Source organism: Panthera pardus, unplaced genomic scaffold (assembly GCF_024362965.1).
Source record: "Panthera pardus isolate Hobbes unplaced genomic scaffold, ASM2436296v1 HiC_scaffold_10, whole genome shotgun sequence".
Lineage (NCBI taxonomy): Eukaryota > Metazoa > Chordata > Mammalia > Carnivora > Felidae > Panthera > Panthera pardus.
Genome location: NW_026526655.1, coordinates 58,685,015 through 58,708,445, shown reverse-complemented (window position 1 = coordinate 58,708,445; position 23,431 = coordinate 58,685,015). Strand labels below are relative to the sequence as shown.

Here is a 23,431-nt window from a genome sequence, read left to right as displayed (position 1 = left end):
TTCATTAAAACTTGCCATTTATAGGAATTTAGATTTGAATCATTTTAAAATCTCACTAGGTGCAGAAGCGATGTGTCTGATAGATAGAAGTGGATAGTAGGCTTTTGCTTTATTGTTTAGTTTTAATGTGAAGGGCTGTTTTCAGGTACACCCCCTTTTTTTCCCTTCCTGCATTTTCTCAAAATTAACAGAAAGATTTGCTCCTATAACAAGTTATCTATAAATTATTTTTCTTGAATTTGAAGTCATAGCTATCCTGTGGAGAAATGGAAAATTTGCTATTAACATAAAACAGTTGGTAACATGTTGACCGACTGAGGACGGAACATAATTTTATATGGAAGTCAGTTTTATTTTAATTTGAAATGTCACAGAATCACATCTTGCGTACAGACTTGCTGTAAGCTTTTTTCTTTTAATTATTCCCATATATCATGGGAATGGGAGGGGGCAGAAATGCTTGCTTTTCATGCTTTCTTTGTGGGTTATTTCGTTTTTTATTCCTTTACTGTCATTGTAGTAGGGTATTAGGAGAGAGCAAACAAATAGCTGTGGTCAACCATGTTAAAGTTACTTGTTTCTTTAGAACTAATTTTAATGCAGTAGTTAAACATTTCCTCTTTTTTTTTTTTTTTAAGTTGATTTATTTATTTGTGAGGAAGAGAGAGAGAAAGCAGGGATGGGCACAGAGACAGAGGGAGAGAGAGAATCCCAAGCAGGCTCTGTGCCGTCAGTGCAGAGCCTGATGTGAGGCTCAAATTCACAAATCGTGAGATCATGACCGGAGCCGAGACCAAGGGTCAGATGCTTAACTGACTGAGCCACCCAGGTGCTCCTAAACATTGTCAATATAAAGTATCTGAAAATATCTGATACCAGGAACTATATGTTTTATGGGTTTTTATTTTAACTGTACTTGTTCCAATATGGGTCTATCATGTTCATTACTGTTATTGAGAAATTGATACTACGTGAGGGTAAAAAGAGACTGGTGGGAGGGACAACAGTGGAGGGTTAAAAGCACAGAGCTGGACTTCTGCTTCTGGTTATTAAGGAGTAACTAGTGTTAGACTAACCTCCGCCTAAGAATACCTATAAAATCTGGAGGAAGAAAACAAAAAAGCTGGAGGAATAAAAGGCACTGTATGAAGGCATAGGTGAACGCCTGAAACAGGACATGAGGGTCTGGGTTCAACAGATTGAGAAAAGACTATCTACACTCTGAGAAGCACCTGACCTTCTTGTCACAATTTCTCCTTAAAGCAATCATTGACTTCTAAGCGGCACATATGTAGGATGAGACACTGAGAAATCAAGACCAAAGTAGTTGCTAACTGCTTAAAAAGCTAAGCAGAGATGTGGAACTCTCACAAGGCTTTAGGGACAAAACTTAAATTTGATTGCCAATCAAGAAGAGGCCTGGGAAACACCCCAGCCTTTCAGCCCAGAAAAACTACACTTAGGAGAAAGAAGAAACAGGGACCAGGCCAGTCACAACTGGATCAGTAGGTAATCTACCTATATTCTGTGTGTTTACCAGAAGAAAATTAAATCCTCTGTTGAAAATATGAAGAGCTTCTACAAATTTTCATTCATAGTTTCCAACATTGGGTAAAAAATTATCAGACATGCCAGATAATAAGACTAAATGACCAAAAACCAAGAGAAAGCAGACAATAGAAACTAACCCATTGGTATCCACAAACTAGCTTTGTCACAGACTAGGAGTCTGGAGTTCTCTCTTGTGCAGCAAGAGAGCAGACATAGAATTGAATACGAGAGAGACTAGTGTCTGGGAGGAGACAAGAGCCCCAAACAAAGCTTTTGTCTGCGTATTGAGCTCTCAAGATCTTACACACATGGTGATGTGAAGAAAACAAGATCTTACACACGTGGTGAACATGAAGAGAACAATCAGATAGTAATTGTTAACTTGTGTGTGTAAGAAGCAAAGGGTCTGGGGGGGGGGGCAAGTGGAGTTTGTGATCAAAGCACAATAGTATATTGGCACCAGATGGAAAGTAATTTCCTGCAGGTGATATAACAAGTTACGCGTGATTCCATTACAATAATCTCGCTAGCTAACCTTGGACGCTTTCACCCCATGGTGGCAGCTTTCCACCCTAAACTTTTTTCTAAGCCATTTATGTAAATATATGGAATTCTTGAACGTATTTCCCCACATAGCTTTATCAGACACCGACTTAAATTAGTATGTTTTATATGTTCAAGAAAATTAGATGAAGAGATGGAGAATTTCATCAGAGAACTGGAATCTATAAATAGAATCAAGTGGAAATAATAGAACTATAGCATTCTAATTACTGCAATTAAGAATTCAATGGATTGGTTTAATAACAGATTAGACTTAGCAAAATAAATTATTAACTGGAAGATCAGTAAAAACTCTCCTGATTGAAGCAGAGAGATAAAAGTTTAGAAAATATAGATAAGAGTGTGAGAGGGGCGCCTGGGTGGCTCAGTCGGTTAAGCGTACGACTTCGGCTCAGGTCACGATCTCACAGTTCGTGAGTTCGAGCCCCGCGTCGGGCTCTGTGCTGACCGCTCAGAGCCTGGAGCCTGCTTCACATTCTGTGTCTCCCTCTCTCTCTGCCCCTTCCCTGCTCATGCTGTGTCTCTCTCTGTCTCAAAAAAATAAATAAACATTAAAAAAAAAAAGAGTGAGAGAGCCATCTCAGACTCAGTGAAAAGGTCTCACACATATGTAATTGGAGTCTCAGCAGGAAAGGACAGAGAGAATATGGAGGGGCAAAAGCAATATTTGAAGAGATATTGGCCAAGAATTTTCCAAAACTAAAAAAAGTCATTAATCCACAGCTTCAAGCTCTATACACCACAAGAATAAATGAAAAGAAACCATACCTGGGCACATCATAGTAAGATTTCTAAAGGAAAAAGCCCAACCAAACAACAACCAACAGAGAGAAAATCTTAAAAGCAGTGAGAGAAAAGATACATATTATCTTCAAAGGAGCAAATATGGGACTGACCGATTAACTTTTTACTAGATGGGAAGGAATCCAGAAGACTGTAAAGGACACCTTTAAAGTGATGAAGACAAATAATGACTAGTCATTTAGAACTCAATACCAGTGAAAATCTCCTCCAAAAATGAAGTTGAAATAAAACAAAATTTGTCAGTAACCAATTGGCACTAAAATAGAGTCATTCTTCAGGCAGGAAAAATGATCTCGGATATCAGCAAGGTAAGCAGGAGTGAATGAAGAGCAACAAAAACAGGAAATAAGTGGGTAAAACTAAATGAATATTGAGTATTTAAAATGATAATTTTATGACCAATGGCCATAGCTGCAGTGTTCAAAATATGTTGTGCATGGATTTTGTGTAGTATTGAGACTATGCTTCCCACAGGCTGCTCCTTGCCAATGACTGAAAGAGGCAGGGAGACTAAGGAATTCCTGGGATCATGGAAATCCTCCAATGGCCGGCTTTGGGTCAAGGAACCCCTGATAGGCTTGCAAAGGTTTTCTTAGATGGTGTGGCATTCTAGGACACTTCCAACTCAACTCCTCTTCCCTCTCAACTTTCCAAACCCAGGTTGAGACTTCCATCATACTCTAGCTTCCTCCTCATTTTCTCTCACAGGCATTTTCCCTCATAGTCATTTTCCCTAATAAAGTCCTTATACATTTAACCATATGTCATGGCATCTGCTTCTCAGAAGACTCAGACAAACACAGTAGAATTAAATGTCTGAGCATAGCACAAAAGACCAGAGGCAGTAACTGGAGTTAAAGTGTTGTAAGGTCCTTGGGTTAATGGATAATTAATTTAAGGCAGACTGTAATAAGTCAAGAGAAACTAACAAAATGATAAAAGAATGTATAATAAACTGGGGAGAAGTAAAATAATAAACACTTGAAAAATTCAAGAGGGCAAGGAAGGAGAAAAAAGGAAAAATAGCTGGCATAAATAGAAAACTAAAAATATAATGGCTGATTTTGTCCTACATGGAATTTTTCTTTTTTTAAAACATTTTTTAACGTTTATTTATTTTTGAGACAGAAACAGAGCATGAGCAGGTGAGAGGCAGAGGGAGAGGGAGACTGAGTCTCTCAGACACTGCACTATATGGAATTTTTCTTAATGGTCTCTAGCATTGATGTCCTTTGAGAAAGGTCATTTTTACTATACCATAAATGGTTATCTTTTTTTTAAGTTTATTTAATTTTGAGAGAGTGAGTGTGTGAGAGTGTGTGAGAGAGGGGAGGGGCAGAGAGAATGGGAGAGAGAATCCCAAGCAGGCTCTGCGCTAACACAGAGCTTGATCTCACGGACCAAACCGAAATCAAGAGCCAGACGCTTAACTGACTGAGCCACCCAGGTGCCCCCAGAAATGATTATCTACATCTTATATTTATAACTTTATTTTGTAAATTTAAATTATGATGATTCTAGAATCATTCTAAAATAAAGTATGAATTAGGATTCTACCGTTTTCCTCACCACTCAAATGATTATCCAGTGATCCCAGTACTAATGATTAAATGGATTATCTTTCTCTACTGATTTGAAATGTCAACCAACTTGATCAAATTAATTCCTAAGTAAACCCATGTGTAAATTAGATTACTGTATTTGTCCAGTTTTGTTTAAAACAGTGTAAGTACACACAGTAAGTACTCAATACTTGTTGTATGAACAAAGAAAAAAATGAGGGAATTTGCAATACTGTTTTTTTCTTTTTATGTGGTAGGACAAGGATATCTTCACTACTCTGCTCTTTCAAAATGTTCCTGACAATCCTTGACTGATCATTTTTCCAGATAAATTTTACAATAATTTTATTCAGCTTCTCCTCCCAAAACATTCTTTGAGGTTTGACTGGAATTGAATCAAAACTATAGATTATTTTAGGGGAGGATTGACATCTAATAATACTGCCTTCCTATTCAAGAACAAGATATGGCTGTCCATTTATTGAAATTTTCTTTTGTGTTTCTAAGACTTGTGTAGTTTTATCTAGGTTTTCCATATTGACTTTTTTTGTTGTTAAATCTTTTGTGAAAACTTGTTCTATGCTAGACATGAGATCACATAGCAGCAGATATGATTGATATGGTCTCTGACCTTCTGGAACATAATAACTAGTGGAAGGTAGGACACAGGCAAGTAACAGATAGTATTGTTTGCTATTTGGTCATTTTCCAGTCTTTACCATGTTGCAGTGTACATCTTGGTTTATTAAGTTTTGTCTGCATTTCAAAATTGTTTCTTTTTTAAGAAATTTTTTTTAAATGTTTATTTATTTTTGAGAGAGAGAGAGAGAGAGACAGAGCGTGAGCAGGGGAGGGGCAGAGAGACAGAGAGAGAGAGAGACAGAATCCAGAAGCAAGCTCCAGGCTCTGAGCTGTCAGAACAGAGCCTGATGTGGGGCTCGAGCTCACAGACTGTGAAATCATGATCTGAGCGGAGGTCGGACGCTTAATGGACTGAGCCACTGAGGCACCCCCAAAATTGTTTCTTTAGGATGGATTGTAGAAGGGAAGCAGGATCTATAGTATTTGCAATCTTAACCTAAACAAGAAAACAGTTCTCTAGTTCCCTTCTATAGAGCCTAAATAAATTGTTCTCTAATTAGAACATTTTTTCAAAATTTCAAATTGTTATTATTTTATTGTATGTTGATCTTGTGTTCTGTGACTTTCCTCATTGAAATTGTTAGTTCTAGGAGCTTTTGGTTTTTGTTGTTGTTGTTGTTGTTGTTGGGCAGATTCTCCTTTGGGTGGATTCCTTGGGATTTTCTATATAGACTATCATATCATCTGGAAATAGGGACAGTTTTAGTTCTTCCTTTCCAATCCATATACTTTTTGTGTCTTTTTATTGCCTTATAGTTCTGGCTAGACCTTCCAGGATTATATTGAATAAGAATGGTAAGAGCTGACTTCCTTGCTTTATTCCCAGTCTTAGGGGGAAAGCATTTAGTCTTTTTATCATTTTTTTAATGTTTAGTATTTATTTTTGAGAGAGAAAGAGACAGAGTGTGACTGGGGGAGGACTAGAGAGAGAGAGAATCTGAAGCAGGCTCCAGGCTTCGAGCTGTCAGTGCAGAGCCCGACTGGGGCTCTAACCCACGGACCACAAGATCATGACCTGAGCTGAAGTCGGATGCTTAACCGACTGAGCCACCCTGGTACCCCAGTTTTTTATCATTAAGTGTAGTGTTAGCTGTAGCTTTTTGTAGATGCTTAACTTTATCATGTTAAGGAAGTTTCTCTCCATTTCTTGTTTGCTGAGAGGTTTTGTAATGAATAGATGTTGAAGTTTATTATTTTTTTTTTGTGTCAATTGATATGATTCTCTTTCTTCTTCAGCCTGTTAATATGGTAAGTTACATTGATCTTCACATATTGAACCAGCCTTGTATCCTTGGAATAAACCCAGTTTGGTTGTGGTATATCATTCTTTTTATGTACTGCTGGGTTCTGTTTGCTAATATTTTGTTATGGGTTCTTGCATCTATATTTATGAGAGATATTGGTCTGTCTTGTTTGTTTTGTTCTGTACTGCCTTTGTTTGGTTTTGACATCAGCCTAACAGTGAATCAGGAAGTGTTCCCTCCTTTTTTTATTTTGTGGAAGAGACAGTGTAGAGTGCTGTTAATTCTTCCTTAAATATTTGATAGAATTCTCCAGCGAAACTATCTGGGCCTGGGTATTTCTTTTCTGTGTGTTTTTAAACTACAAAGTCAATTTCTTTAATAGTTATAGGGATATTCAAATAATCTGTTTAATACTGAGTGAGTTTAGGTAATATGTGCTTTTCAAATAATTGGTCCATTTTTTCCAAGTTGTTAATTTATGTGCATAGAGTTGCTCATAGTATTCCCTTTTGCTTTTAATGTCTGCAGGGTCTGTCATGATATCCCTGTTTTATTCCTGATAGTGGTAATTTTGTAATTTTTGTCTTCTCTCTTTTTCTGTCAGTGTAGCTAGAGGTTTGTCAATTGTATTGATTTTTTTCAAAGAACCAGATTTTTGTTCTGTTGACTTTCCTTTATTGTTTTTTCTTCTTTCAGTTTCATTGACATCTGCTCTTATCTTTATTATTTCCTTCTGCTTGGTTTGGGCTTATTTTTCTCTTTTCCTAGTTTGTTAAGGTGGGAGCATGAGATGCAATGGACAAAATTTTAAGTTTTTTCTCAATATTTTATATTTTTGGCTGGTAATGTGAATGGAATATTTTTCTATTATATTTGCTAAGTAGTTATTTTTTATCTATAAAAATTGTTGAGTGTTTTCATTTATTTAAAGGAACACCTCACTGATACTCTATTGAATTGGTAATTTTAAAATCTGTCCTCTAGGGGGGCACCTGGGTGGCTCAGCCGGTTAAGTATCAACTCTTGATTTCGGCTCAGGTCATGATCTCATGGTTCGTGAGATTAAGCCCTGCATCAGACTCTGTGCACAGAACCTGCTTGGGATTCTCTCTCTCCCTCCCTCTCTCTCAAAAATAAATAAACGTAAAAAAATCCTTCAATTCCATCCTCTTTGGCTTTTCGAGTATGTAATTAAGTATCAGTGGTCCTACTTCCTTTTTCTAGTAGAATTATACTTTTAGAAATATAAATTTTTTCCAAGCATATAAAATTAGGAGGTCATAGAGGAAAATTGGGGAGAGACTTTCTAAAAAAAGACCTCATTTTAGTCATACACCAGCTAGCCAGTGAACCAAAGATTGCAGAAAGCTGTGATGGATGGTAGGAGTAATATTCTAGTGTGTGTGTGTGTGTGTGTGTGTGTGTGTGTGTGTGTGTGTAAATAACACATCTTCTTTATCCATTTATCAGTTGATGGACATTTGGGCTCTTTCCATATTTGGCTATCGTTGATAGCACTGCTATAAACATTGGGGTGCATGTGCCCCTTCAAAACAGCATTCCTATATCCTTTGAATAAATATCTAGTAGTTCAATTGCTGGATCATGGGCTGGTTCTGTTTTTAATTTTTGAGGAACCTCTGAACTGTTTTCCAGAGCGGCTGCACCAGTTTGCATTCCCACCAGCAGCGCAGAAGAGATTTCTTTCTCTGCATCCTTACCAACATCTGTTGTTGCCTGAGTTGTTAATGTTAGCCATTCTGTGTCAGTTGGCCATCTAGATGTCTTCTTTGGAGGAGTGTCTATTCATGTCTTTTGCCCATTTCTTCACTGGATGATTTGTTTTTTGGGTATTGAGTTTGATAAGTTCTGTATCGATTTTGGATACTAACCCTTTATCTGATATGTCATTTGCAGATATCTTCTCCCATTCTCTTTATGCCTTTTCGTTTTGCTGATTGCTTCCTTCTCTGTGCAGAAGCTTTTTATTTTGATGAGGTCCCAGTAGTTCATTTTTGCTTTTGTTTCCCTTGCCTCCAGAGATGTGTTGAGCAAGAAGTTGCTGCGGTCAAGGTCAAAGAGGTTTTTGCCTGCTTTCTCCTCTAGGATTTTGGTGCCTTCCTGTCTTACATTTAGGTCTTTCATCCATTTTGAGTTTACTTTTTGTATGGTGTAAGAAAGTGGTCCAGGTTCATTCTTCTGCATGTTGATGTTCTGGTTTCCCAACACCATTTGCTAAAGAGGCTGTCTATTCCATTGGATATTCTTTCCTGCTTTGTCAAATATTAGTTGGCCATACGTTTGTGGGTCCATTTCTGGACCCACTATTCTGTTCCATTGATCTGAGTGTCTGTTTTTGTGCCAGTACCATACTATCTTGATGATTACAGGTTTGTAATATAGCTTGAAGTCCAGAATTGTGATACCTCCAGCTTTGCTTTTCACTTTCAGGATTGCTTTGCCTGTTTGGAGTCTTTTCTGGTTCCATACAAATTTTAGGATTGTTTGTTCTAGCTCTGTGAAGAAGGCTGGTGTTATTTTGATAGGGATTGCATTGAATATGTAGATTGCTTTGGGTAGTGTCAACGTTTTAACAATACTTATTCTTCTAATCCATAAGCATGGGATAGTTTTCCATTTTTTTGTGTCTTCTTCAATTTCTTCCATAAGGCCTCTGATCTGTCTTCCCTTATAGATTAAAGACTTTTTTTTCCCGTGTTGCTTTCATAATCTTTACTTGTCTGTGTATTTTGTGAATTTGACTATGATATTCCTCGTTGATGGTCTGTTTTTGTTGAATCTAATGGGAGTTCTCTGTGCTTCTTGGATTTTGATGTCTGTGTCTTTCCCCAGGTAAGGAAAATTTTCTGCTGTGGTTTGCTCACATAAACTGTCTACTCCTTTTTCTCTCTCTTCATCTTCTGGGACTTCTATGATTCAGATGTTATTCCTTTTTAATAAGTCACTGGGTACTCTAATTTTTGTGTCATGCTCTTTTGCCTTAGTTTCCCTCTTTTTTCTGCTTCATTATTCTTCATAATTTTGTCTTCTATATCGCTGATCTGCTTCATCCATTCTTGCCGCTGTGGCATACAACTGAGATGCAATCTCAAATGTATTTTACTTCTTTTGTCTCCGCAGAAAGGGATTCTCTGGTGTCTTCTATGCTTTTTTCAACCCCAGCTAGTATTCTTATTATCATGATTCTAAATTCTGGTTCAGACATCTTGCTTATATCTGTGTTGAGTAAGTCCCTGGCTGTCATTTCTTCCTGTTCTTTCTTTTGGAGCGAATCCTTCATTTTGCCATTTTGGAGGAAGAAAAATAATTAATAAAAAAATTAAAATTAAAAAATTAAAAGCAACACAAAAAATCAAATAAAGGAAGCTAGATCCTAGGTGCGTTTTGGCCTGGTTTTTGAAAGAATCTTGATAGAATAGAGAAAAAAGGGAAAGAAAAGAAAAAAAAGTAAGAAGTGTTAAAAATTTAAAAATGTATACAACAAAATAGAATAAAATGAAATGAGGAAAGTAAAGTAGAATTTAAAAAATTACAAAAAATAAAAACTATAGCAAAAAATTCTTAAAATTTTTTAACGGAAAATAAAAATAAAATGTTCTCTTTCTGTATCAAAGAATAAGAAAAAAAATATGGAACACTTCACAAATTTGCATGGCATCCTTGCTCAGGGGCATGCTAATCTCTGTATCATTCCAATTTTAGTATATGTGCTGCCAAAGCGAGCACTTAGATGTGTTGCTTTAAATGGCTATTTTCTTATACCACTTTTCTTTTGATAATGAGAATTTCCTGTTTGAAAGCTTTTAAACCTATTCTGAAAGTCTTCCTGAAAGATCCTTTTTGAATTGTTAACTGTGGTTACCTCCAACTGAAATTGGATGAGGGAACTTTCACTTCTTTATATTCACAGAGCTACATATCTGTGTCAAAGTGCATCAATATCAATCTGTCTGTCTATCTCTCTATTTCCTAGGACAGTGCCTGGCATTTAGTAGATGCTCAATAAGTATTTGTTGGAGGAATGAGAACTAAATAGAGAAAAATCTCATTTTTGTCTTTAGAGAATTTATAATCTAATGGCAGAGATAGAAGCTATACGTGCAAAAAATCAAGAATGCTTATATGAAAGGAAAAGCTTATTTCAGTTCATCCTAATGGTAAATTTTAATTTGAAGGAGTTTGGGGGCACCTGGGTGGCTTAATCTGTTAAGCGTCTGACTCTTGATTTGCCCAGGTCATGATCTCACGGTTCATCTGCTTGGGATCCTCTCTCTCCCTCTCTCTCTGCACCTCCCAAGCTTGTGCTCTCTCTCTTTCTCTAAACATAAATACTTTTTTAAAATGAAGGAGTTTTAATTTGATTCGGGGGGAATTGAGAGTCAAATTTTAGGGAAGAGAATTATGACATGTGAGTAGAAGATATTTGGGCTACGTTTTGGAGGACTGCATTGTGTAAGGGGGTAAGATTCTTCATCTTTCATGAGGTAGTTAGATCCTGAACCACATCTTTGAGCATGGATATGTATAGCAAGGAGCAGAGATGTCCGAACGCACGATGGCTTTTTAAATTTTTTGGTGGAAATGCCTTGCAAATATGGAATTCTGAGGCTCTCTGTAACCATGGTCATGTTGTGTTTGCTAAAGAGATAAAATAGTTTCTTTTTCTAAAATAAAAAACTCCTTAAAATATCAAACTTTACATATGAAAGCAGAAAACAAAATATAATGCCATCTGTTTTATCACACACAATGGACATTTAAATATTTTAAGTAGTCCAGCAGATTTATGTTCATTAAAATCCCACTAACTAATAATGTGTTTTGTTTGCTTCATTCCCACTCAGGTTACAGTTCACACTTTCAGATAAGAGTATTAATATCAGCCACAGAAATTACAGGAAAAGGAGTATTTTATTTTGTAAAGAACGCCTTGTATAATACTGGAAACCAAGCACTGTATTCTTTTAATATTTGCTTCCCAGAATGGATAGGCTCAGATGATAGTTACTGATATTGTCAGTTCACTGCTAACTAAATACACCTTAAAAATTTTTGTAAGGACAACGAGATTGAGTGTATTTTGCATTTTTTATTCCTTCTTAGGAAGTTACAGATTTTACCTGATAGTAATGCTTTTGAGATTTAGTGTGTTTTATATTTTTTAAGAAATCTTCCTTATGATAGTGGAATGAGACGAATAGTTATGATACAAGGTTTGTTCGTAGTCAATCTCTAATTTATCCCTATCCCAATATCTAATTTATCCCAATATCTCATGTTATATATTATCAACAGAGAAAGCAGTTCATGATTGCAGCATGTCAACCTGCAAATTCATATGTATTTGATGATTTTTGAAATGATTTTCCTAGGAAATATAACTTTTGAAACAATGATGGAAATTCTCCGAGATAAACCAAGTGGCATTAATATGGAGGGAGAATTCCTGACCACTGCAAGCATGGTTTCTATTTTACCTCAAGACTCCAACCTTCCTTGCATTCACTTCTTTACAGGGACCCCTGATCCTGAGAGGTAAAGTCACAAAATACTGTAAACCAACAAGGGGTCAGGGGCTAGGATAGTCATCAGTCTGTTGGTGATTTTGCCAGGCTAACTTTTTCTTACACAAATAGGACAATAATTTTTGGATATATTTTCTGTTCAGGTTGTAGGCTGCCATTTACATATGTGCATTCCTGCCATAACTATTCTCATTTTTTAGGACAAAAATGTTAATAGTTTCTTGTCTGCAGTTATCCTTACTCTCTTTGGCCAAATATATTTAAAATTGTCAAGAAAAGAAAGTAGATGGTTTTCTTTTGCAGATTTCAGTATTATAATATTAGATGGTTAAGAATACTAAGAAGATTAAATGATGTAGTTGTGCTGGATTTAGATGGTTACTTATCCGCTCATATCTAGAAAATATGTGCCTGTAAAACTTAAACTATCAGTAGTTGAAGTTATATCTAAAATTGGATTTTAGATATGTTACAATTGTCTTAAGTCATTAGTGTCTCTCATAGAACTTAATGCACATTACATTGAGAAATGATCTTATATTCTCTCAGTGTTACAGTCTTTCATGTTATTAAAGATCACTTCAAGAAGATGGAGTGAGACTTGAGGCCACTTTATTAATACTGCTGCTGTGATTTCATTCCAGATCCTAATCCTCAATCTGTAACATTGAGGATTGTTCTTACCCTTCAACTATGGAGTTTTCAGTAGAAAATGATGGACTATAATTTCACTGGACACTGTTTCTATGCCAGGCCCTTCTAACTAGAGGGTATCTTAGAAGATTTAGCATAATGCTAAATATTTTCCTATCCCCACTATCCCCAAAAGCCAACTCTATGACTTTTTTTTCTAGATCTGTTTTTAAGCCTTTCATATTTGTGCCAAATGTTTCACAACTATTGGATACCAGTTCACCAACATTTGATCTTGAAGACCCAGTTAAAAAGAAACCACGTTTTCAGTTTAAGCCTGACAGAAGACACCCACTCTATCAAGAACATCAACAGGCATTGGAAGTAATAGACAAAAAGGAGGTATGATTAAATTATATTCTCTGTTTTATCATTAAGAACAGTTTAAAGTGTGATTCAGTCCACATTTTGAACTTTGGAACTTCACCTTTCTTTCCTTCCTTCATGTAAAAATAGGTTTAAAAATAGTTTAGACTCTCTCTCTCCCTCAAAAATAAACAAACATTTAAAAAAATAATAAAAGCTTTTAAAAATAAAATAAAAATAAAATAGTTTAGATGTTCAATTATAGTAGAGCTCAAACCAAAGATTTAAAATAATGGTTAAGAATGCACTATGAATCTCTTAGAGAAATTTAGTATATTAAACATAATAACAATACCTAACATTTATTGGGCACTTTTTATACACTCAGCACGATGGTATCATTACGCAAAATAGAATATTTTATTTAATCTTCAAACCACTTTATGAGGTAAATACTATTGTTATCTCCATTTCACTGATAAGGAATCTCCATTTACTGAGACTTAGAGAGTTTAAGTAGCTTGCTTAGTTTATATCTCACACCAAAAATTACAGAGCTACTGGAGGGCAGTTAACATGATCTCTTACATACAAAATGTTCTTAATCAGATAGCCTCAGATTAATTTTTATTGGAAATGCTTAACACTCCTTAGACTTAATAATGAATTGGAGTCTTTTTTAAAAAATGGTAAGTGCTTATTATTTTTAAATGTAAGCAGTATAGGAGATGAACATCATCCAAAATCTCATCTCTAGAAATAAGCAGATATATTTTTGGGCAGACAGACAGATTGACAAATAATTTTCTAATATCCATGCCTCTTCAGCTTTCTTCCCTCTCTGCCCCAGAGATAAAATATAGATTAGAAGGAAATGGAAGAGCTAGCTGGAGGTTTTTTACAGAACCATCAACTGACTCCCTCCAGGGAGGAAAAGATTGGCCATCTTGTACCTTTCCACACCTGTTTGTACCGGCTCCCGATTTCTATTGCTATTATTCCTTTTACTTCCTCGAGATATATACATTTACATTCTTTCTACATAAAATGCATTGTATCAGTTGTCTTCCAGGTAATTATTTATTTACTTTTGTCTGTAGTATTTTTGCACGGTTGCCATTCCCCCACCCGCTTTGCTTACACTTAAAGCAGAGAACTCTGGCTAGACCTCCTGTTTGCTGTGGATTCTTGACACTTGCTTTATCTTGGACTACTTTGTTTTCACTTGTAACTTACAGTGTAAAACACTTTTTGTAGGTAGCCGGTGGCATGGAATGAGAGGCAGGCAAGTTGTTCTAGGGGCATTAAGTACGCTGATGAGAGCCCAGTCTACCGGCCAGTGGTGTCATCCACTGCGTGGGCTTGGCTTACACTCCTGACTGAGCACAGTCCTGTGACAAATGAGCCCCCTGGTCCTTCTTGCCTTTGCTCAAGTTCCTCAGTGATATGTTTCAAGAGATATGTCTGCTCTGGAGGGATTTTCCCTCACTTCTTCCTGAGCAGCCTCCACACTGCCACTAATCGCTTACTTAGTTCTCAGCATTGTCAGCTTCCTTTCCCCTCAATACTGTTTCTGGAAGGTTGGTTGTGTAGACTTATTATTAAATGCTTGTTAAATTAAAATGCTGATTGACATTTTTCTAAGTAATATTGAAATTAAAATTTAAAAGCTGTTAGTATTTTAGGCTTTATTTAATAGCCATTAAATGTTGATTGACAACAGAAAGTAATGGAGAAACCATAGAACCTGAAGGAAGAAGTGTCAAAGAGCTGGATTCTAGTCTCCTTTTTTTTTTTTTTTACTGAAGTATAATTGACACAAAATGTTAACATTAGTTTTAGGTGCACAATATAGTGATTGGACAAATCGATACATTATGCTATGCTCACCCCACGTGTAGCTGCCATCTGTCACCATACGATGCTATTACAATACCACTAACTATATTCCTTATGTGCCTTTTATCCCCATGGCATTCATTCCATAACTGGACACCTATATCTTCCTCTTCTCTTCACTCATATTGTCTACCTCCTCACCCCCTGTCATCTGGCAACCATCAATTTCTTTGTTCTCTGTATTTATGGGTCTAATGCTGCTTTTTGTCATTTGTTTTGTTTTTTAGATTCCACATATATTATGCAGAATCATATGGTATTTGTCTTTCTCTGGTTCTAGTCTATTTTTATGACTTAGGGAGAGTCAATGCTACTGGTAGTTTTAATGTACGTTTCTTGATTACTGATGAGGTTGAAAAGCTTCTCAGATGTTTATTAGCCATTAGTATTTCCTCTTAAATGACTTGCCTGTTCTTTTCCTTAGCCTGTTTTTCAATTGTTGCTTGGTTGTTTTTGTCTTTTGCCTCAGAGAGGCAAAACTATATGAATTTTGAGTCTTTGTTATATTGCAATTTTTTATCTCAGTTTATTGTTTATTTAACTTTTTTTTCAGACAGAAGTTTTAAGTTAAGTCCATTACATTTGTTAGTCTTTTCCTTTAAGGCATCTTGATTTCATGCTTCTAGAGGCCTGCTTCATCTCAAAATAAATATAACTTCTGTATTTTCTTCTAGTATGTATGTGTGCTTGAAAAAAATAGTTCTTGAATTTTTCTGAAATTTCTTTCTATTTTTTCATGTTTATTTAAGAGAGAGAGAGAGAGGGTGTGGGAGGAGGGGCAGAGAGAGAATACCAAGCTCCGCATTGTCAGCGCAGAGCCCAACGTGGGGCTGGAATTCACGAACCCTGAGATCATGATCTGAGCTGAAATCAAGAGTCTGGTGCTTAACTTACTGAGCCACCTAGGTGCCCCTGAAATTTATTTTTGTGTATGTTATGAAGTAGGGATTCTAACTTTGTTTTCCAAGAGGTGACCAATTATTTCAATACCATTTATAGACAAAATATATTTTTTTCTCACTAATATGTAATGTAGTGTTTCATCAGAAAAAGTTGATCCAATTTGATTTTAAAGTCCATGTTTAGATTCAGCATCTTTGTTTTGTGGAATTCTGCCCTATAATGGTTCAAATTTTTAAAATTATTCTTACTTTCTAGTAACTTTCTTCTTATATATTTTTTCTCTCAGTACCTACCCTATAACTGGTCATGGTAATTCACCAATAACTTAAAAATTCCTTTATTCTATATGAGTAATGACCTTTCCCCCGATTCTTGAAACAGGGAGGAATCATAGAGAAAATGTCTTTTTTAGTTGTTCTTTCCCTTGAATACTACTGTTCTTTTTCCTTTGTTTAATCTGATAATATTGATTTTAAATATAGAAGATCCACCTTCATAAAAATATCTTAGCCTCATTTTTCAGCAACCTTCCCCAGACACAATATCATAATTTCAATGGTCCTGTAAATTTTTCTTTTAGGTTTCTTGCTTATAGACTAATCCTATGCAATTATGCTTAATCTTTTCTACTAAAAATACCTAATAAATTGGAGTTAATCCATTAATTCAATATAGAACAAAGATTTTTCCTGAAGAATTTCATTCCGTACTATATCTAAAGAATGAGAGGGGAACCAAACTAGAAGTGGAAACCAGAATGAAAAAAAAAAACTTGTCTGTAGAGGTGGTTTGGAATTTGGTTAGACTTACATGTGTGTGTGTATTTACTTATTTTTATTTTTTCATTGTTCAGGAAAAAGCCAAAACTATGTTGGACAACATGAGGAAACTGGAGAAAGAACTATTCAAAGAAATGGAATCAATTCTTCAAAACAAGCATCTTGATGTTGATAAAATTGTTAATCTCTTTCCCCAGTGTGCAAAAGATGAAATTAGAATTTATAAGTCAAACATTAGTTCTTAGTGTCATATAAATGGTCAACAATCTTCCTCAAAGTCAGAAATTATCACCTTGGTAAATGATATAACCTAGTTTGAGTAGATCTGATTTTTCTTTAATAGCATTTACCTAATGGCCTATTAAAACTACACATAGTCTTGCTGAAATATTGAGAAAGAAAATAACATTGGAATTAGGCACATATGTCATGGAATAGCCAGGAGTTATTTCAGGTATTTGTGTGTGTGTGTGTGTGTGTGTGTGTGTGTGTGTGTGTGTGTGTGTGTGTATGTGTATGTGGTTTTTTTCCAGCCATAATACCTTTTTAAAAATTACAATAATTAAATATTCAATTCTGCATAAAGTATGAAATATTAAAATAATGAATAGGTTTATATTTAGTATATTTATGTATTGTCCTCAAATAATTTTCTCAATTACAGCAAGAAAGTAGATTTTTCTTTAGTAATGGAAAATATTGTTTTTCAAGTAATGAGTTTTTTCTCATTAGGCAAATATTAATCATCTCTAACAAAATTTTCTAGATTTATACATTGTCTTACTACAGTGTATTAATCTTGCAAATGTGCTTTTATTAGACACAAACATGCTTTTTGTCAAGACTTGGCATCAGTGAGCTTTTAGCTCTAATTATCAAGCACTTTTTCAGCCATGCACCCTTATAGGCTTTTATGGTAATGTTTTTAGGAGAGCTTGTCTGGGGGATTAGGAAATGGGATAAGGGAACCAAGACCTCAGGAGATACTGTTTCTGTGTCTTGAATCTTTCTCAAATTTTGTTTCTCTTCACTCAGTGAAAACAGCAACAGAAATGAGATAGTGGCAACAAAATAGAATTATTAGTGTATTATGAACATGAAGAACATTATAGTGCATAATGTATTATGAACATTATTAATAAGTAATATTTACCCAAAGTTTATAAAACTTTGTTAAAGTTACATGGAGATTACCAAGTAAGACTCAAAGTTGCAACTATAAAACAAAAGAAGAATCCAACTCAACATTATTTATTGGTTTCTAGAAATATCTATTTTAGGTTTTTTATTATATTATCATATTTATTGGTTGCTATCATTGTAATTAGGATTATTACTAAAGTAGTGGATGATTAAAGAAAATTTCTTTTTTTAAGTTCTCTCATAAAAGCCATAATCTGCTTAGGGGTGCTTGGGTGGCTCAGTTGGTTGAGCGTTCGACTTCGATTTAGGTCATGATCTCATGGTTTGTGGGTTCGAGCCCCACCTTGGGCTCTGTGCTGACAGCTCAGAGCCTGGAGCCTGCTTTGGATTTTGTGTCTCCTTTTCTATCTCCCTCTCCCCTGTTCGCGCTCTGTCTCTCTCTGTCTCTCAAAAATAAATAAATGTAAAAAAAAAAAAATTTAAAAACCACAATCTGCTTAATTTTGTTCGTCTAATACAGAGCTACCATTACAAAAGAAAAGAGATTTGTCTCAAGTACTCAGTTAATTATGTGTTTGCTTTACAGATGGTTCAGTGAAAGCCTCTCCCCAAATCATGAAGACCTTTGGCCAACCCCCATACACCTCCTTTCTCTCTCTTAATATATGGGGAAACTAAGGGTAAGCAGGCTGTTCATTTATCCAGGGGCACATACTTGAATCTTATTTCTCTCTCTGGGGCTCACATGTTTTCTCTTCCTCCTTTCATCCCACCCTAGTCTCAACTAGCACTGTCTCTCACCTGGACAACTGCAGTGAACTGTCCTACACCCATTTTTGTTTTTTTATCTCCATTCACATGGGTCACTGCAGCAGAGTGATCTCTTGGGAATGTAAATCTAATAATAAATTTCCTTCCTAAAACTTTTTAAGAAAATATTTTTTTATAGCTGTTTTAGGTTTAAAGCAAAACTGAGCAGAAAGTACAGAGTCCCTGCATACGTCCTGTCCCACCTCCAACTTCCCCCCCTCTGTCAACATCCCACACCAGAGTAATACGTTTGTTACAATTGATGAACCTACACTGACATATCGTTATCACCCAAAAGCCATAGTCTACATTCGGGTTCACTCATTGTACCTTCTATAGGTTTGGACAAATGTTTAATGACGTGCATTAGTGAGTATTATACAGAATAGTTTCACTGCTTTAAATATCCTCTGTGCTCCACCTATTCATCTCTCCCTCCCCCTAATCCCTGACAGCCACTTACCTTTTTATTATCTCCATAGTTTTGCCTTTTCTAGAATGTCATATAGTTGGAATCGTACAGTATATAGCCTTTTCAGATTTGCTCTTTAACTTAGTAATATGCATTTAAGATTCCTCCATGCCTTTTCATGGCTTGGGAGCTCATTTCTTTTCAGTGCTGAATAGTATTCTGGATATTTTGATTGCGGATACCCAGTCATAAAACCATAGGTCCTACTGAAGGACACCTTAGTTGCTTCCATGTTTTGGCAGTTATGATAAAGCTGCTATAAACATCTATGTGCCAGTTTTTGTGTAGACATAAGTTTTCAGTTCATTTGGATAAATACCAGCAGCATGAGTGCTGGATGGTATGGTAAGAGTATGTTTAGTTTTGTAAGAAACTGCCACACTATCTTCCAAAGTGACTATCATTTTGCATTCCACCAGCAATGAATGAGAGTTTCTGTTGCTCCACATCCTTACTTATCATTTGGTATCGTCAGTGTTCGGGATTTTGGCTATTCTTATAGATGTGTGTAGTATCTCCTTGTTTTAATTTGCATTTCCCTGATGACTTATGTTGCAGAGCATCTTTTAATATGCTTAATTTCCCTCTGTATATCTTCTTTGGTGAGATATCTGTTCAGATATTTTGCCCATTTTAAAAATCAGGCTGTTCATTTTCTTATTGTTGAATCTAAAATTCTTTTAAAAAGTCATTGAGATAAGTCCCGGTCCTTAAGAACTATCAATGAGATCTTGCTGATCTGCCCATCTGTATCTTATTATACTTTTGCTAGGTTTTTTTTTTTTTTTCTTTTCATAATCCCCTTTATCTCTTTCACCATCCCCCCCACCCACCTCCCCTCTGGCAACCACCAGTTCGTTCTCTATTTAGAAGTCTGTTTGGTTTTTGTTGCTGTTGTTGTTCCTTTGTTTTCTTAAATTCTGCACATGAGTGAAATCATATGGTATTTGTCTTTTTTATTTCACTTGGCATTATACCTTCTAGGCCCATCCATGTTGTTGCAAATGGCAAGATTTCATTCTTTCCTATTGCTGAATAATATTCCATTGTATATATGCACCACAGTTTCTTTATCCATTCATCTATCAGTGGACACTTGGGTTGCTTCTGCATCTAAGCTATGTAAGTAATGCTGCAATAAACATAGGGGTACATATATCTTTTCGGATTAGTGTTTTTGTTTTCTTTGGTTAAATACCCAGTTGTGGAATTAGTGGATCATATGGCAAATCTATTTTTAACTTAAAAAAAAAATGTTTAATTTATTTTGACAGAGAGAGGGGAGGGGAGGGGCAGAGAGAATCCAAAGCAGACTCCATGCTGTCAGCACAGAGCCTGATGAAGGGTTCGAACTCACAACCCATGAGATCATGATCTGAACCAAACTTAAAAGTCAGACGCTTAACTGACTGAGCCACCCAGGTGCCCCTCTATTTTTAACTTTTGAAGGAACCCCTGTACTGTTTTTGCAGTGCCTGCATCAATTTGCATTCTCACTGACAGTGTAAAGGAACCCTTGTACACTATTGCCTTTTTAAAAAGCTTTTACTCTGCTGCTTTTTTTTTTTTTTTAAGTTTATTCATTTATTTTTGAGAGAGAGAGAGAGCACAGGTGGGGTATGGGCAGACACACACACACAGAATCTGAAACAGGCTCCAGACTCTGAGCTGACAGCAGAGAGCCCAAGGCCGAACTCGAACCCATGAACCATGAGATCATGACCTGAGTTTAAGTTGGATGCTTAACTGATGGAGCCGCCCAGGTGTCCCTGGTCTTTCAGGGTTTTTTAATGTTTCAAGTTATAATTTAAATTAGTTAACATACAGTGTAACATTAGTGAGAATTTAGTGATTCATCACTTACATATAACACCCAGTGCGCATCATAGCAAGTGCCCTCCTTAATACTCATCATTTAGCCCATCCCCCACCCACCTCCCTCCATCAACCCACCGTTCTCTAAAGTTAAGAGTCTCTTTCATGGTTTGCCTCCGTATCTTTTTTTCTCCTTCCCCTACGTTCATCTGTTTTGTGTCTTAAACTCCACATATGAGCGAAATCATCGTATTTGTCTTTCTTTGACTGGCTTGTTTCGCTCACTACACTGCTCTTTCAAATCCTTGAATGTGCCCAGCTCCTTCACAATGGCTGTGCCCTCTGCTTGCACCATTCATTTCACATCCTCCTTTTTATGTAAGTAGTTGTTTTTATCCTTTAGAATTTTGCTGAAGCAGGAGTTCCTCAGGAAAGTTTTCCCCATACCACAAGGTCAAGTCTGTTGTTACGTACCCTCAGAGCCACATGTGATCCTGATCACAAGTGTAATTATATGTTTCACATCTGTTTTTCACAGTAAAATAGAAGCTTTATGAGGTTAGGAACCCCACTGTTGTGTGCTCAGTATTCAACATTGTGTTGGCACAAGTTAGAGGCTCAATAAATATTTGTTAAATGAATTGAAGTGCTGATGGAAATAATGTACCCAGTCCTCTGTAAAGTTGAGCAAATTATTTAGACAATCTATCTGTACAACTTGGTAACCTTTGTTAAGTCTCCGGTCGACCTGTTGCTTTTTTACATATTCAAAATGGGAATAATAACTCCCTAAAGACTGATATTATTATAAGGATATGTGAATTAATTAAGTTTAGGAGACTTTCACTATGTAAATCCAATATGGTATTTGGGTTTTGGTAATTGTGTGGGTAATTAACGCCTTGTAGTATATTTTAGAAAATTTAAGACTTCCCTTTTTTTTTAAATGTTTATTTATTTTTGAGAAACTGAGAGAGACAGAGCATGAGCAGGAGAAGAGCAGAGAGAGAGAGAGGGAGACAGAATCCGAAGCAGGCTCCAGACTCTGAGCTGTTAGCACAGAGCCTGAGCCTGAGGCGGGGCTTGAACCCATGAACCGTGAGATCATGACCTGAGCTGAAGTTGGGCGCTTAACTGAGCCACCCAGGCACCCTGAAAATGTAAGGTTTTCTTAAATTTCAGGTGTTTCTTAGGAGTAAAAAATATATTTTTGAAATTAAGCTTTTTTTTTTTTTTGGTTAATCCTTCAATGATATGGTTTATTATTTACCATGATGTAATAAACCAAGGGAATAACTAATAAACTGAGTACTTTAAGAGTCTCATGCTCTACTGACTGAGCTAGCCGGGAACCTTAAACTGAGTACTTTAGAGAAAGCTAGTTTGTTTGATCTTTGTTGAAAACATCAATTTATATATTAATCTTCAACCAAAAAAACTTTTATTTTTAATTCCAGTACAGTTAACATACAGTGTTATATTTGCTTCAGGTATACAATAGACTGAGTCAACAATTCCATATATTACTTGGTGCTCATCAAGGTAAATATACTCTTAATCCCGTTCACCTGTTTCACCCAACCCCCCCCCTCCCCCTCTGAAAACAATCTGTTTGTTCTCTATCATTAACAGTTTGTCTTTTGGTTTCTTGTTTGTTGTTGTTTTGTTTCTTAAATTTCACATATGAATGAAATCATATGGTATTTGTCTTTCTCTGACTTAGTTTGCTTAGCATTATACTCTCTAGATACAACCATGTTGTTGCAAATGGCAAGATTTCATTTTCTTATGGCTGAATAATATTCCATTGTGTATACACACACACACACACACACACACACACACACACACACACCTTTTTTTTTTTTTTAAACGTTTTATTTATTATTGAGAGATATAGAGAGACAGAGCATGTGCATGGGAGGGGCAGAGGGAGGAGGAGACACAGAATCCGAAGCAGGCTCCAGGCTCTGAGCTGTCAACACAGAGCCCGATGTGGGGCTCAAACTCACAAACTGCGAGATCATGACCTGAGCCAAAGTCAGACGCTTAACCAACTGAGCCACCCAGGCGCCCCTACCTCATCTTCTTTATCCATTCATCTATCAATGGACACTTATTGGCTATTGCAAATAATGCTGTAATAAACGTAGGGACACACATCCTTTCAAATTAGTGTTTTCGTATTCTTTGGGTAAATACCCAGTAGTGCGATTACTGGATCATATGGTAGTTCTATTTTTAATTTTTTTCTGTTTTTAATTTTTTATGGAACCTCCATATTGTTTTCCACAGTGGCTGTACCAGTTTGCCTTCCCACCAACAGTGCAAGAGGGTTCCTTTTTCTCCACATCCTCACCAACACTTGTTGTTTCTTGTGTTTTGATTTTAGCCATTCTGACACGTGTGAGGTGACATCTCTTTTGATTTTGATTTGCATTTCCTGATCATGAGTGCTGTTGAGCATCTTTTCATGTGTCTGTTGGCCATCTGTATGTCTTCTTTGGAGAAATGTCTGTTCATGTCTTTGCCCATTTTTAATTGGATTGTTTTTGATGTCAAGTTGTATAAATTCTTTTATATATTTTTGGATACTAACCTTTCATTGGATATATCATTTGCAAATATCTTCTTCCATTCAGTAGGCTTTTAGTTTTGTTCATCAACCAAAAATTTTACCCTAGAAATAATTATTCAG

The 23,431-nt window shown here is 36.0% G+C and overlaps 1 protein-coding gene and 1 non-coding gene across 4 annotated transcripts in view; one reads left to right on the top strand and one right to left on the bottom strand.

The window, feature by feature from the left end:
- The window catches only part of SCRN3 (secernin 3), a 31,447-nt gene extending 14,338 nt beyond the window's left edge, over positions 1-17,109 (top strand). For 2 of the 3 annotated variants that reach the window (XM_019460025.2, XM_019460036.2), the window contains exons 6-9: positions 5,880-5,918; positions 11,761-11,923; positions 12,768-12,948; positions 16,568-17,109. In XM_019460025.2, coding sequence (XP_019315570.1) covers positions 5,880-5,918; positions 11,761-11,923; positions 12,768-12,948; positions 16,568-16,738 — 554 coding nt within the window. In that variant the 3' untranslated portion in view covers positions 16,739-17,109. The remainder of the gene's footprint in view (positions 1-5,879; positions 5,919-11,760; positions 11,924-12,767; positions 12,949-16,567) is intronic. The other variant, XM_019460053.2, reaches the window with a different exon arrangement.
- On the bottom strand, positions 10,012-10,114 carry LOC128772670 (U6 spliceosomal RNA). Its single transcript, XR_008416818.1, has one exon. It is a non-coding gene; the product is annotated as a U6 spliceosomal RNA (small nuclear RNA).
- Positions 17,110-23,431: the final 6,322 nt, after the last annotated feature.